At 33.4% G+C, this 17543-nt stretch overlaps 1 protein-coding gene across 1 annotated transcript in view; it reads right to left on the bottom strand.

Annotated features, from left to right (window-relative positions):
* Rpt5 (26S proteasome regulatory subunit Rpt5) overlaps positions 1-15850 on the bottom strand; it is a 30498-nt gene extending 14648 nt beyond the window's left edge. The window contains exons 1-3 of the mRNA XM_075359720.1: positions 15692-15850; positions 7835-8041; positions 3808-3912 (exon numbers count right to left, since the gene is read on the bottom strand). Of these exons, the coding sequence (XP_075215835.1) occupies positions 3808-3912; positions 7835-8041; positions 15692-15760 (381 nt within the window). The 5' untranslated portion in view covers positions 15761-15850. The remainder of the gene's footprint in view (positions 1-3807; positions 3913-7834; positions 8042-15691) is intronic.
* Positions 15851-17543: the final 1693 nt, after the last annotated feature.

The raw sequence follows: 17543 nt of genomic DNA, 5'->3' as shown, positions 1-17543 counted from the left end.
GTTGACAATAAAAGGCTACCATTCATTCTTGCTAGCGAGTAGCATCAACAAATATTAAAAATGTCTGTGGACTCTGCTAACATTTAACTTTTTCACTAGTTGCCACAAGGGATGCCTGGATTCTTATCTACTGCCCACAACTTGTTTAGTGAATGCTTTTAAATTTATTTTATAACAAAAACAAAAAGAGGTAAGAAGTAAATGAAGTATAAAGGACATTTTTATTTTGACCACATAATTTCGCATAATACAAGTCAATGGGGATTATCAGGAGTGGACAAAGTGGCCGGCCAGTCTTACAAGGTTCTGTCAGTAGGTTGTACATGAGTCTTAGAAACAGTACTACACATTTCTGTTACACAACGCATCATCAAATTTTTTGCTCGCAAGAGCATAAAACTGAAATAATGTAGACTCTGTTGCCATAGTTTGGGGATCAAACAATGTCAAGACCACACCACATGTTTTAGCCTGATATAAGAAATTCACACAGAGCCGTGAAAAGGTTGAAATGAAAAACAGTCATCACCCACGGACAAGCATTACAGAGAAGAACAGTTACATCATTTGTGAATTTATAGAAGTTAATTGATGTTTCAGGGTTTCCAAAATTTCTTCTGAGGTCGGAATAAGTTATGGAAGCACTCAATCCTTAATCAAAAAGTATCTATGGTTTCATAAAGTGTCTCCCTGATGGGTCCCTCGTCTTTTATCTGCATAACAGAAATTGATACGTTTGCAGTTGCATGAACAACTCCCAGTGGGTTATACACAAGAAGGCATTTTTAAATTATATTGTACCAGAAATGGAACATGAATACAGCATTACATGCCTGAACAGAAACAAGCCAACAAGAATTGGAGAGAGAAGGGTGAGGCAGCCCACTTCAAAGCCAAGTCTTGATTGTCAGCTGGCAAGATACTTTACATTGTTTTTTGGGACCAGCACAGTATTTTTTAAATTAACTTTTTGCACGATTGTCACAACATCACTGCAAGCTTTAAAGTGAGATTAAACTTGCTTATCATCACAAAAGATGCAGCCAATCAGCATGATTAGTGATCCTTCATTATGGCAACATGTAGCCTCATACTGCAACTGTAGCAAGTGAAAAATTTTAAATGAAAAGTCTTGCTTATATTTAATTCACCCTCATACAAACAGTTCAGCATGCAGAATATGATGGAGTTGTAAGACTGTCAACTCTTATCTATATAGTAGAATCAGACCTTAAATTATTCACTTGAGTGAACTTTGTTTCCAGGTCGGCAAATACAGTTCAAATTGTTAACTGTCATACATTAATTAAATGTTTAATAATTACTATAAAAATCAAAGTAGAAAAACAATATTTTTTACTCAGGGTACCAAGTTTGCTTGTACAGTCTATGAAAGTATTACAAATTTTATTACCAGTATTAATAAAGTAGGCATTATTGTATAGCAAGAAAGATACAAATAATATTCTGTTTCTTTCGTGCTCACTAGAACATTACTGGTGGGATCACAAGGCAATAACTTTCACTTCTTCTTTTTCTGTTGAGCCTCCAGAACCACTGTAAGGTATTTCTTCACAAGATGAATGATATGCATGAATGTAGTCTAGTTCAGTTCCAGGTCAACCATTCCTGAGATGTAAGGTTAATTGAAACCCAACCACCGGGTTAATTGAAAGAACACCGGTATCCATGATCTAGAATTTAAATCTGTACAAAAGTAACTGCCTTTACTAGGATTTAAACCTTAGAACTTTTGACTTCAAAATCAGCTGATCTGTGATGTATACTTTTAGGTTAAGGGTATCTTGTATAATTATTTAATGAATAGTTTCATTAAAGTACCATTCAAACACCAGTGCCACAACCAACGAAACAACTCACTATTTCTAGCAGTAGTGTCTGAAGGTTTTCAATTTTTGAAATATGAATATCAAATTTCAAACTTTTCTGTAACATTTTTTTTAATCAAGCTATTATATTACTAAATATAGTAAATAATAATAATTAAAAAGCAAATAAGACTTTTTAGGAACAAAGCCATTTTTTGACTAGCATGTTCAATACCATTTACGTAATTTATATAATGATAATAAAAAATAAAATGGAAGTAGGCACACTATGTTTAAACTATCTAAAATAACACATACATCTATTTACTCTATTTATGTACATTCTATTTATTATTTATCTTTTTATGTATATTCTTGTATGTATATTAAATTTTTTTTTTTTTGATACCTAATCATGAAAACCATCCTTACAGTTCTAGAATTACAATGGCAAAAGAACAAAATACAGTGTTGTTTGTAAAGACAGTAGGGTTTCCAACAGTCATAGTTTTTGATAAATAAACGCTTCTGGAACCAACACATACTTACTGCATTAAAAGGTTAGCCATATTATGCTTGTTAATGTCCTTGACTGGATTATAGTGCACAAGAAGGTTCACTATGGTTTATGGCTGGGTAAGTTTGAATCAGTTATACTTGTTGAACATGAATACCATTGTGTGTACAATGAAGAGGAACCATATGAAAATATAATTTTTTAATCTGACAAACAAATAGACAGCCTACTGATGCAGTCATGTCTGGTACAATCATCAGTATCTAATGAGACAGTTGAACAGGTTATTGAAGATAAAAAATATTAGTGCAATAAGTGTTGTTTAGAGTTAGGTATTTCAAAACCAACTGTTCACAACATTAAAAAAACAACTACAAAAAAAAATTGAAATTCAGCTGTTACATACAATTCATCCACAGGATAAAATTAAACAATTTGAATTCACTACAGACATTCTGGAGGAGTTAGATCTTGAACAGAAGTTTAAAATCAAGTTTATTTTCAGTGATGAAGCTATATTTCATGTTTTGGAACAAGCACAACAAAAATAATTCAAAATATTGGAACAAAAAAAATTAATGTGTGGTGTGTAATTGGACATAGTTATTGCTTCCTTCACTGTCGCTGAAAAAGCTATGGGAAAAAATGTCCTAGACACGTTAGAAACGTACTTAACACCCAAATATGAGGGAACTAAATTCTCCAGTTAGATGTAGTAAATCCACATTTTGCCACATTTGTACTGGATTATCTAAACAAAGTATTTCCTCAGCAATGGGTCCAACAAGATGAATAATCTGCTACCACAGCCTTCAGATCTTACCCCATATTGATTTTTATTTATGAGGCTGTGTAAAGACACAAGTGCTCTGTTCAAATAAGAAATTTGGAGCTTTTAAAGAACGGATCACTGAAGCTCTTTCATCTACCACAGCAGATGATTTCTGTCTTGTTTGGCAAGAAACTGAATGTATTGGCAATTAAAGGAGTGCATATTGAAATCTACTGAACAGATAATTCTTGTAGGATTTCTCTTCATTTTAATACATAATTTAAATTTGTCCATGTTTGAAATGTCACCGTTATTTTATGGTTACAGAATATAAGCCTAGATTACACACACATTACTCTTACTCCATAATTAAATTAAAAAATCTTGATTACTCAACAGTGAATTGATTGTGAAAGATCATTAATGAATATCTATAGGTTTAATATAACGATGAATGTTTATCTGTTTTCTCTTAAGACTACATCATTATCTCTTAGAAATATGAACAATAATATCTGATTGAAACCTGTTTGTTCTAAGAGGTTAGTGAAACCTTCGTTTAAATACTGGGTAAATTTTACCAGACATATTTAAGTTAATTTCATTTTTTTAAATTCCGGGAAAAGTCAGCTGAAAAACTTACAACCAATCTAAAATGATCATTCCTAAAAAACATGCTTATAACTGACCTGCCGTGTCGATGTCTTAATAACTGCACATTTCCCTTTCCTTTGGGCATCCAAATCAACAACTGCACCATCTTCTTCTGTATCTTGAGGATCAACGTCTAATAACTGTAATTAAAATATAACTATTACGGCAACTAAAAATGATCAAATTATAGTTTGAAAACTGAGAATGTAAGGTAAATAGAATATACCATTAGAAATTGTATTTTATTAGTATTTGATTCTTTATTTTAATACTAATAAAATACAATTTTTAATGGTATATTGTATTTCATTAATATTAAAATATCTTTGATATTTTTATGATATTGATGATATGCAAGTGTTGATAGTATGATTTTCTTGTATCAAGGAATACGCATTCCTTAGGACAACAAAATTAACATCTCATTTTCCTTATAACTAGTTGCAACAATCTAACATTTTTTAATCATATGTAATATCTGACCACAATCTACTAATCAGTGGCATCACTGATTTCTAATCAATAAGGTCTCAGACCCTAGCAAAAACGACAAATTTTTTCTTTAATTTATCATACTCTTCATCATAAAAAAGGCTAAACTGGAATTTAATATTTACAGTATATTGTTATTGTTACTACATAATTTGTACTATATTAATTTATGTAATACACTTATGAGGGTTGTTTAGAAAGTTTTCGGCCTAACAAAGAGATAGCACGAATATAACCAATACTACAATATTTGTCAATTATGATCATTTAAATGGTATGCTCTGAATTTCAGAAGGCTCAGTCAGAATGCCCAAGAGTTGCTAGAAAATTGACATAAAAATCCATAATACCCTGTTAAATGATATACTGAGTGAAGGTAGATAAGCTTGCTGTACTGCAAACATTTCAATAAAAATACTCTATCTACTATATTTTATAAGATATTTAGTCTTATTTAAATGTGATTCTGCTGAGTCTCCCTGACATTTTATAACTTGAAACATGGATTCATCATTACATACAGGAAACCAAATACCAGTACAAAGAAAAAATGATGCCATCTTCTGGAGAAGTAATGACTAAGATTTTTTGGAATTCTCATGATGTGGTGCTTATAGACTACCAGAAAAAAAGGCAGGCCTGAAAAAAGCAGGACTTTTTTATGATTAATAAAAAAAGTTAAACAAATTCAGGTCACTGGGGAGTATTACCTTCACTACTGGACAAACTGAAGAGTACTATTTGGATTAAACATTCATATCAGACCAAAAAGAAACTATTTTACCATGATAATGCACACATACATACTTCTCTGGTTTTTGCTGCAAAACTCCATGACCTCCATGAGTTTGAAGTACTTCCAAAGGAACCAGATTTAGCGCCGAGTGATTACTTCCTACTCTCAAACTTGAAGAAATGGCTGTTGGATGAAAATTTACTTCAAACGATCAGGTCAAAGCTGAGATAATTGCTTACTTTACAGAGTTGCATAAATTGGCATTATCCTGAGGATATTAATAAACTGGAAAGTTGTTGGTCTAAATGTATTGAACTGACAGCTATACTGAAAAATAAAATTCTGAAATATCTTGTTTCTTTATAGGCCAATAATTTTCTGAACGACCCTTGCATGCACACAGCTATAAACACTAAACGAACTATGTAAGAGTAATAAAATGTTCAATAATGTAACTGTAAAAACCATCAACGAGAATAAAGCCATTTCAAATGAGTAACTATTAAAACAAGAAATGGAAAAATTCAGTACTTTTCTACTAAATGTTCCCACCATGAAAAGTTCTCCTAGACACCTTCATTCTTTTAAACGTTTCACTATCAGTTGTTATCAAAAAAGTTTTGAATTATTTAGATGCATAATACTGTACCTTTAATTTACATGAACATCAGTATCTGATATAACTGGTGTTTAAAAGGCTTATAATCTTTTAAATAATGAATGTTACATATACACTCTAATAAAATAAGAATGTTATCTATTTAACTTAAGAATAAATTTAGAACATTTAGAAGGCCTACATCCCTCAGTATGGTAAATAACTACATGCTGCTGTGTACTAGTTACAGTTTTATTTGAATTGGCAACTGTTAAATTCTGAGAAAGAAAACTTGTCACTATTATAATGTAACTGTATAGGCTGTTACAATTATTTACGCAAGGTTTGGGCATCTAAATTATTAACATGTACTGCAGTTACAGGAGGTCTGGATTATGTTGATGAAGTAAGAGGGCTGTTTTTTTTTTCAACTTCTGATGAGCTATAAAAAGACACACTGACATAAGAAAATGATTTTATTACTAAAAGCTGAGTAGTATTTAACATATTTTTCTACATATTTGTCAAAACAATTGAGATATTGTATTGTGACACCAGCTTTCAAATGCACTCTTCAAAGAAGTTTGCCGCCAGTGAGGTAAGGTTCGTCTGAAAGCCTCTTGAAGTTCTTCACGGGTGGCAAAGTGTTATCCTTTAACCATGCCTTCAATTTTCAAGAGGTAAAACTCACTAGGTGCTAGGTCTGGACTCTACAGTGGATGGTTGAAAACTTCCCTCTTGAATTGTTTGAGAAGGTCTTGCATCACGTTGGCACAGTGCAGTCTTTCATTGTTGTGGATCAAAACCACCATACCAGATGAGAGCATGCCTCTTTTGTTTGTTCAGGATTGCTCTATGGAGGTGAAAAATAAAGATTCACAATAAACTTCCTTTGTTCTTCTCTGCTCTATAAGGTCCACCAACAAGACACTTTTATGGTCCCAAAAAACTGTATCCACTGTTTTCCTATTCCTCAGTGTATGTTTGAACTTTTTTGGTGTGTTTGGAGAAGTGTACATCCACTGCTTAGACTGTTCTTTGCTTTCAGGATTGTCATAGTGAATCCAAGTCTCATCACCAGTAATGATAAACTTTAAAAACTCTTTTCCCCCTCATTATTGTAACGTGTGAGAAACATTAAGGTTGACGGCCATTCACTGTGTGTTGTGATCGTCACTCAACATTTTTGGGACCCAGTGTGCACAGTTTCTGATATCCTTGGTCTTTAGTCACAATTGTATATAGAGAAGACCTTGAAATTTCTGGAATTTGTGCAGAAAGTTTACTTATCTTAAAACTCTATTTGTCACAGATAAAATCATCAACACACTCAAGCAGGTGTACAGTAACGACAAACTTGCGTCCTTTCTCACATTCATCATGGACATGCATTTGCTCTTTAAATTTCCTACACCATTCCCATACACAACCATCACTCATAAAGTTTTCACCATACACTAGGCTCATTCTGCAATGGATATCAGCAGCACTACATCCTTCTGCTTGCAGAAAATAAATCACACTTGGTGGGAGCACCGATCATAGGGACCATGTTCAATTACCCACAGCCCAGCTCAGACTGGTGCAACAGAGTTGGCAATGGCAGAGGTTGTGGTGGGGGATGGCACAATCACACGATGCAGACTTGGCTCCTGCCTATCTCTTGTTTACTTAGAAACACAATTGGAGATTGAAAAAAGCAGCCCTCATAGTTGTCACTATTTACAATTACAAAATAGAAAATGTAGTTATGAAGTAACCAGTTAGGTAACATGTCTTCAGCAGAACAGGCAAGTAAAAGAAAAAATGTTTTCTTTTTATGATTCAAGATCATAGCCATAATATACTGATGATTATTTGCAACCATTCAAAAACAGGAACTACAAAGTGTACATTAAGAGGTATGATTAACTTAGCAAGTACTGAAAATTTTGTTGATCGAATATTTGTACAATATACACAGACAATTGAAAGATTGTGGAGGTCTATAAAATTCAATATGCATGTACACGCAGCAAATGCCATGTTGAACAATTAGCTGAATTTCTACGGCACCATCGTCTTTTTCCTGATGTCAATCCACTTAAACAAATTTTCTGTGAAATTAGCAATTGTTGGCTACCTCAACAGGTAAGTTTACATTTTCAAAATTAATAAGTATTACGTCTAGAAGGAGAAAAGATTTCAGAAGGTGGGCAATTAATGGAAAAGTACCAAAAAATTCATGAATACTTACTTCAATAACATTAGAAACAAGATATGGTAGAGTTTTATTCACTTTAATTTTTTCAGTATTTTCTTTAATTTTATCAGTCTGTGCCTGTAACTCATGAGAAATGTGCATAACTTCACTTTTCATAATTTTGATTTCGTTATCAAGCAGACGAGTACGGCTAACTACTTCATCTGTGGACATTCGTAACACTTCTTCTCCCAGAGATTCCTAAAAGTTAGAAAAAGTTTTTAATTAATAATACAAAAACAAATCTTATACATAAAACATGATTTTTAATACCTGGAAGTTAAGATATAGTTGAATTACCCAGTATTTCAACCCGTTAAAAAGTTATTACCATCAATTACTGTGAAGGGAATGTTGGTCAAAATTCAGGCAGGAACATGTGTCTGAAATTTTCTGTTACATCAAGGATAACATTTCAAAAATACATATGCAAAGGATGCTTTATAAGTTAAGAGAAGACACTTGTAATACATTGTTGAAGAGATTCTTAGTTTTCCGTTATCACTGCTATGAGAGTGCAGTGAGTTTGTCAGATAAATTCATAATGTTCTTGATTTTTTTTGTGTATTTGGTGGGTGTAAAACGCTTTGGCATTATCATCGTCTGGAATAAAATTTTATAAAAGAAAATAAATAGTAGAAAAAAACTGTCTTAAAAACTAAAAAATTAAGCAAAAACTTACAACTATCACAGCTAAAAAAATTATTTTAAGAACACTAAAAATTAATATCACAGTCAAAAAAATAAAATTAAAAATAAGCTTAAAACTAAAAATAAAACGAATTTAAAAAAGTCGAAGAGGAGTGTAAAGGGTTCCTACTAGGATAAGGGGATGACTAAAATATAAAAATAAAACTCCAATCCTAGTTAAAAACTAAAAAAACTGAACTTTTAAAAACCTAAAACTGAACAATAAACATAAAATATCGCTAAAAAAAAAAAAAAACTTAAAACTAATATCACTACTATCAGAGATAAAAACAACTATGTATATATAAAAACAAAATAAATATAACGAACTCCAAGAGGAGTGTAAAAAGCTCGTTTTCAGGTAACAGAAGAAAATATAAATTTAAAATCAAACACATAACAGTAAAAAAAAACACACTATTAAAATATATGCAAAACATTAATACTTCAAGATATAAAAAATCCTGGTCCAAAACTTCTTTATCATTGTCCAGGATTTACTGAATGTTCCTAGGCAATTTAAATTTACAACGCAAAGCCGCACAACAAATGCAATCCATAAGGATGTGGTGCATAATAAAGCAGTTGCATCGCATTCATATTGGTGCATTTACTTTTGACATTAGACATAAATGTGCGACTCTAGTATGGCCTAACAGCAATCAACAAAGGGCTACTTCCTTTTGATAAAATTATCTGAAAGACGAGTCCCATGGCAACACAGTGTTTTTAATGTATCAGAGTTTATTATCCACTGTGGCAGTCCAGTCACCTAGCTACTTTGAACAGCATGTTTCACACAATTGCTAAAATCACATGTAGTAACATGATTGGTGAAATAAGGTTGACTACACACGTCCCTAGCAGCAGAATCTGCATGTTTATCGTCCACAATTCCTACGTGGCTAGGGATCCAGCAGAAACTCAATTGTGTATGATGGTTCAACTTGGCAATTGCGTTATAGATTTTGGTGGCCAATGAATGTCTAGAGTAAAAATGTTCCAAAGCTTGGAGTGCACACCAAACAAGTCACTACAAATAAGGATAAGACACTATTTTGGGTTAATGATATTTACCTGTAATATTCGGTAGACCAAACATATAGATTCTGTTACTAAGAATAATAAATGCGCATCCAACAGTATCATTCTGTTTCGATCCATCTGTGTACACTACACATCTGGGTTTATTTTGGCGAGAATATGATGAAAATTTATGAGAATGTGACGATAAGTGGTGTTGATTGTTTCTTGTATATCGTAAGATAAAAAAAAAATTTATAAGGTTGATTCTCCACAGTGGATACAAACAGGTTATGTTGGAAAAATTGGACATATATCTACATTTAAAAGCTGTAGTAACCACTGGATATGTACACCCATAGGTGCATTGAAACGTGGATGGTCTTCATATCTTTGTAGATTAGGATTCGCAAGAACTGTGGTAAAAGCTGGGTGATTCGGTTGCCCTTTAAGACAGGCAAAGTAAGATGCTGAAAGTTGGTTACTTCTATCCCAAAGTGATGGCTCACCACACTCAGCAAGTATGCCTGTGACAGGGCTTGATCTAAAAGCTCTTGCAGCAAGAAAGAGAGAAGTGTGATGTACAGCATCTAACACCTTCAGCGCGGTATTACGCGCTGAAGAGTAGGCGATACAACTGTAATCTAAATGAGAACCAACTCAGGAATAATAAAATCACAATATACATAACCATCAGCTCTCCAATTGGTGTTGCTAAGAACTCGTAGCAGTTTGGAACATTTTGTTTTTGGTTCTTTGATGTGTTTGACCCAAGTAAGGCAAGTATCAAAAAATAAATCTAAAAACCTGATGTCAGGAGAGATAGTAATTAGCTCATCGTTGAGAAAAATTTGCAGAATGGAAAGGTCCCAGAGCTGAGAAAAGACTACATATTTTGTTTTCTCAGATGAAAAGGCAAAGCCAAGCTTGGACCAAGCTTCAAGGTGAGTTATTGTGTTCTGTAGTAGTCTCTCTGCTGTGGCTGTTGATTTGGATATAGTATATGTGGCAAAATCATCAACAAATAACAAACATGAAACAGGTGGTTGCACATACTCAGTAATACTGTTGATGGCTGTAGCAAACAAGGTGGCACTTAATATACTTCCTTGAGGTACTCCACTCTCTAGGGTGATGCTACCCGATAAGAAATTTCCAACACAAATACAGAAAGTTCGGTCATTTAAGAAACCCCTGATAAATGCAAGCATACAACCCTTGACTCCCCACTCTTTAAGGGTGTTAAGAATACCACATCACTGGGCTGTGTCGTAAGCCTTCTTAATATCAAAGAAGATAGCGATGAGGCACTGGCGGAATAGGAAAGCATTTTGAATAGCTGCTTCTAGTAACATTAAGTGGTCAATGGAAGAACATCCACGGGAAACTGCATCATTCTAGACATAGATGACCATGTCTCTCTAAGTACCATGTCAGCATGTGGTTCACCATTCTTTCCATGACTTTACATAAAATGCTTGTCAAAGAGATAGGACAGTAGCTTGAGGAATTTGTTTATCCTTACCAGGTTTAAGAACTGATATGACAAAGACTTCTGACCAGACCGAAGGGAAAACTTGTGAGGAGAATAGACTATTATAAGTACACAACAGGTGTTATAGCACTGAATTAGGTATGAAAGCATACTAAGACAAATGTTGTCAAGTACAGGGGAGATGTCACGTGAATTTTTAAGTGTGTGTGACGTTGAATAAAAATGGAGCTTTAATTCACCAACGTTTAACGATAGTACTTCCATCTGTAATTTGTATCTCTGAAATTCAGTACTGCATGATGAGGTAAGGGAAACCGAACGTAAACAATCTGCCAAAGTACTTACCAATGTAGAAGGTGATGTAAGGAGTTCTTCTTCATGTATGAGTCCAAGAATGAATTGCTTTGGTGATCCGCAGATTGCACGGATCTTTTTCCACACAGCAGATGTGGGAGTAGTGGGTGAGATGGTGTCCATGTAATTCCACCATGACTTCCTCTTAGTGTCTAAGAATACCCGATGAAATACCGCTCTAGCCTTACAAATCTAGATACACATCTTGGTACAAATCTCGGTGTTCATTTGTAGGTCTGCGGATAAATTTGTGCAATGCTTTTCGTCGACTGCTAATAGCGTTCTGGCAGTCATTATTCCACCAAGGAACGGAAAGACGTCTTCAGTTTCTGATGTTTAAGGGATGTGTACTGTCATACTGTGATGGGAAGACTTTATGGTAAGTGCTGCCTTTTCAACAATCCATCTATATGGTGTTTTATTCACTTTGCCATCGACACCAAAGGCTATAGTAATTGGCCTGTGGTCACTGCCGTGAAGGTCATCCCAAGCAGACCAATTCAAACGAGGGTGTAAATTTGGTGAGCATAAGGAGAGGTTGATGTTTGACAGTGTACCGGAAGACATAAATGTGTATAATCCAATATTCAGAAGACAAGGGTCCAAGTCTTGTCTCACTCTGTTTATTATATTTCCTCAAGAGGAGCCCCAGGAAATATGGTGGGCATTGAAGTCTCCTACTATTAATGACAATGATGGGATTTGTGTGAGGAGATTTGATATTTCTAGAGCATTGAACTCAGAGTTCCGTGAGAGATACAAATTGCAGACATACAATTTAAACGGGACTGAGATTTTTACCTGATAAAGCAGAAATACTCTCCATTTGAAAATCTTAGGAACGAATAGAGATTACAGTAAAAGAGGATAAAAATGATGCCGGAGGATTTAAATAGACAGTTACTAGTGCCTTAAAATAAGTATTGGTATACACAAAGTCTAAAACAACTGCACTCCTAATTCAGGATCTTGAATGTGACATAACGAAAGACATAGATAAAAGACTTGGAGAAATTGCTGGTCCGGACTTGCCGGAAAATGTGCATCAGAACAGGCTATGGTGACACTAAGGTGCAGACTACCTACAGCATTAGCTGTCACCAATGCGTAGAAGGGCCACGTACGAATTGGCATGGTCTCGTGTCGCGTCGATACAAAAGAGCAGTCTCTGAAGTGCTTCAGGTGTTTTGAGACACATAATTACTGACTGTCTCACACATGACAATAGCAGTGCACCTTTTTCAGAAATATTTAATTGGTTTCATGCAGTCTCATTTTACCACAAAACCAAGCCTGATCTCTCTTACTACAGTGTTGGTGCTGCCTCTCAGTACAAAAACAGACTCAATTTTCTCAACCTCTGTTACCATGAATCAGACTTTGGGATCAAAGCAGAGTGGCATTCTTTCTCCACATCTCATGGCAAAATTGCATGTGGTGGTGTGGTAGGGACTGCTAAAATGCTCTAGGGACAGCTAGGGCAAATCTTCAAATGACCTGCAATAACCAGATTATGTCTCCATGACAGTTGTATGACTGGGCAAACGGACACATTGGGTCGATACATTTCCATTACAGAACAATTAAACAGCATAATGGAGAAGAAGAGGCTTTGAAGAGTAGGACAATGAGAGGAAAACCTATACCAGGTGTACAGTTTCATGTCCTTATTACTTATTAACAAACTATATAACTCTTTTCTTCTTACTTATGTTAGGCATAGGGTTAATCAAGTTTAGTTGCAGCTGTTTTATAATAAATATATATATATATATATATTTCTTGTTAAATGCTATTGTTAAAGTCCTTTTCATTTAGGTTATTATTTTTTTCTCTCTTTTAAAATTTGTTATAGTAAAATGATTCTCTTTAAAAATGTTAATAAAGTTCAATAAAAGATGTCTTAAAGGTTAAATCAATGCTATTTAAAATGTAACTTAAAAACATGAATCTAAATAAATACAATACTTCAAATATAAATATTGTACATGAATATACTAATAAAATAAATGAGTTATCTAAATCTGTAATAAAATGTATATATAATAAAAATGTAACTGAATACATTAACAAAGTATTTATTGAAGATATTATCGATCCAGTGGTATAAGTTTCAAATTCTGGGTATAAGGTGTGAAACCAGCAGAAATTTACTGAAGAATGTTGAAACAGTATGGTGAAGAGTGTTTTAACCATAGAAACGTGTATAAGTGGATGCGACAGTTTAATTAAAGCAGAACAAGTGTGACTGATCTCCATCGTTCTGGAAGACCAGCTGAAGTTTCAAATACCGCACTGCAAAATTGCATATATGATCTTATTTGCAAAGACAGGCAAGTTAAAATTTCCCAAATTGTTAGTTTGTGTAAAATTAGTGTTGGAACCACACATTCAATCATTTAAGATCTGCTGAATTATCACAAAACGTGTTCAAAGACAGTTGACTCAAGCCCATAAAGACGCCTAGTTTGAAGCAGAAAATGACTTTCTATGAAACATACAGTTTCAAACATGAATCCAAACGACAAAGTCCTGAGTGGAAGCATCCGGATTCGCCCACCAAAAAAATTTGAAACTCATGTATCAGCTGGTAAAGTAATATTGATAGTCTTCTGGGACTTGCAAAGTCCAATTTTTAGTGGCTACTTAGAAGAACAACATACTGCAAACAGTGAGTACTATTCTAACATCCTCCAACAGAAAGTGAGACTCGCGATACGGCAAGAACGTCACGGCGCTTTCTCAAAAGATGATTGCATGAAAAGTGTTGCCACATCCTCCTTACAGCTCGCACCTTGCGCTGTCTGATTTTCATTTGTTCAGCCCACTCAGACGTTTTACACAGTAAGAAGTTTGATGACAAAGAAGCGGTCAAAAAAGCGGTACATCAATGGTTCAAACAAGGTAAAGACTTATACGCTGCAGGAACCAGAAAGCTCACAGAATAGTGGGACAAGTGTCTAAATTTTGCTGGAGACTATGCTGAAAAGTAGTGCAAGTTTCATTGTCACTGAACAAATCATTTCTTACATCAATTTGTCTCATAATTATAATTATTGAACATGCCTCGTGTGTGTGTGTGTGTGTATATATATATATATATATATACATATATATGTATAATCAATAAAAAAAAAACATAATTCAAATTTTAAATGGTGAAAAAGTATTTATCATCTGTGACTGAAATAAAATGAATAATCCCGCTACTATTACAATATAGTGATAGAAAATGAAACTATTATGTTGATACCGTACTAAAAAAAAGTTGTATAGAAAATTTCATAAGGAATGAGGAATTATTGTATAAAGAGCTAGAAATACTAACTGGTTCTACGCAGCATTAATTTTTCAAGTATACTAAGTTAAATCTCTGGATGCACTTACTACGTGTGTCTGATGAATTACTACTACATGTACTTCACTGTGTCCTTAGATAATTTTAAAAGCTACGCTGACCACAAACTAAAATACTGACAAAAACCTATCATAAGAGATAAAACTTAGTTCACACCTTTTTAACAATATAAACAAACTACTTGCTTTTATTAACACTGTTTTAACCTAGGATACATAATGTTGGTATCAATAGCAGAATGGGGATCTAATCCAGTTTTACTTAAATTCTAAATAATTACCATTCAACTTTTTGAAAGTTGTGGTATATTCTTAGTTTACAGATCAGCATAATAAAATGAGATTTAAATTTGAGTGATTTAAAACAACTGACTTTCAAACTGTGAAATAGTTCACAAAAGAAAATCTAGAGTTATATTTCAACATACTGTATTTAGAATGAAAGTCATATTTTCAATTAATTTTTAAAACTGATGAATTATTTCAGGTAATAGAAAAATACGATCATTCAAAGAAAAGAGGATAAAAACATGTAAAAGAAACTATTAATATTTCACAATAGTAATACTATTACTATCATAATAAATAAATGTCATCATTAAATTATAATGTTGTAACGAACATCGTAATTCTAAACAAAACTGCGTTAAAATATAAAATGAAACTGCAATACTGTATTGCAGTGTAAGTGGATATAAGATTTAGTTTTAGTACATTTTAATAAAAGAAAAACTGACGAATGATAGGAAAAAATAAAATTCTAGTAAATACATAACATTATGTACACAACACCTACCAACGTAGGAATTTTGAGAAGTAAAATGTAATTATAACGCTATAACCCTATTTCGTCTGCACCAGTCGAATTTATACTAAGAACGGCTTAAAACCTAAGAATGGGATTAAAAACGTTAAACATTAAATATACTTACTTCTCCATCTTCCCAAATTGATTTGTCTTCTAAAGTTTTTGCAGTAGCAACACCTGAACCACTTGCCATTTTACTAATGACAACGCAGATTTACACAAAAATATTCAACTCACCAGTGCTGTCTACTGTCGACAATTTTAGAATTCATGTAATGAAACGCTACTAGCGATCTCTTTCGTTATTAACAACAATGAGAATTTGAGAAATAAAGCCCTGAATATATTTTATAAAGATTTACGCCGCCAAAAAGTATTTTAAAAATACTGTACTAATGTAAAGTGAAGCTAATTTAAGAGAAATATTTTTGTAAAAAATTTTAATTGTTATTCAATTTGGGGTGGTCAGCATGCTGGTTTTACACTAGCTGGTACTGGATAAATTTGCAGTTAGAATTGTCTCATATATTTTTCATTTTGTTGCGGAAAAATCAACATTGAAGGTTACCATAACTGATTCAAGAGCTTGAAATAAGGAAAGAATTTCATACAAACATATGTCGCACTTTTGAGAGATGTAACACGGGCGCTGGGAAATATACCATTTTCAATAAAAAAATTATACAAAAGTCCATTTCGATTTGGAACTATTTGTGATAAATTCTATTAGTAATAGTACACTTACTAGTGCCCATGTTTCATCTGAACGGTGCATGGTAGTGAAAGGGAAAACATTTTTAAAGTGGTACAGCTACTACTAGCCTAGTCCTACAACGAGCATGCGAAGAATTTCTACAAGACAACATTCCACAAAGTACAGAATGGTGGACGTTATTTGCTTACGGTCTGCGTCGTATCATACTCGAATTCAGAAAGTTCAACATCTCTAGCTTGAAAATGCTAGACGACTGCAGTTTTGTCAATGGGTTAACATTTTCACCACTTTTTTCGGACGAAACTACTTTTACCCGACCTATAAACAACATTTGGAATTCACGTAAGTGGTCTGAAGAAAACCCCCATGGTGTAGTTGAATCAAATTTACGGCAACAATTTTCGGTGAATGTTTAGTGCGGCACGATCGACAACCAGGTTCTTTCGAAATAGGCTCTTTCATACAGGAATAATGTGTAACAAGGAGATTATATGGAATCTTTAAACAATGAATTTCTTACAATGCTTGGAAAATTTCTAATTTGCGAAACGAATTAAATGAAAATATTTACTGTAAACTTATGGAGTACCAACATATTTAAATGATTTAAGACAATTCTTAGATGAAAAATTTAATCTTAAATGGATTGGACGTAAAGGGCCAGTAAATTGGCCAATTACATCACCGATCTTAATCCCTTAATATTACTGTTTGCAGGGATGTATAAAAAACGAAGTATACAAGCAAAAAGTAGACATGTGTGAACTAATCGCTCGCATTCTCACTGCTACTGCTCTCATCAAGAAACGCAAAGATTTTTGATTGGCGACAGAAAATATAAAGAAACGATTTGAAAAATGCATTGGTGGAATTTTCGAACATTTACTTAAATTAAGACTGTATAAACCACAATGAGTATTTTTTTTTTACAGTAAATTAAAATTATTTTAATTTTTCAAAAGTCTAAATTTATCATACTAAAAACAGCTGTTTTCATTTTTACAAATCCATTTTTCAGTTAAGATTTGTTTTTAATGATAAAAGTTGATTGTAATGTTTTTCAGAGACTTACTACGTAAATTTACTCAGAATAAAATTCTGTACAAGTTTGGTTATAGCATTTATACCTAAAAAAACGTGTTTTCCCTCACGGAATTTTTCTGTTTTACGTTGGATATCATGAAAACTAAGGGAGCTGCAGTTCTTTGACATTTATTGTTCCATTTTTCAGTTCAAAATACATAAGAAACAACGCCTTATT

The sequence above is a fragment of the Lycorma delicatula genome, chromosome 3, assembly GCF_047948215.1.
Source record: "Lycorma delicatula isolate Av1 chromosome 3, ASM4794821v1, whole genome shotgun sequence".
Taxonomy (NCBI): Eukaryota; Metazoa; Arthropoda; class Insecta; order Hemiptera; family Fulgoridae; genus Lycorma; species Lycorma delicatula.
This window is presented reverse-complemented; position numbering and strand designations above follow the sequence as displayed.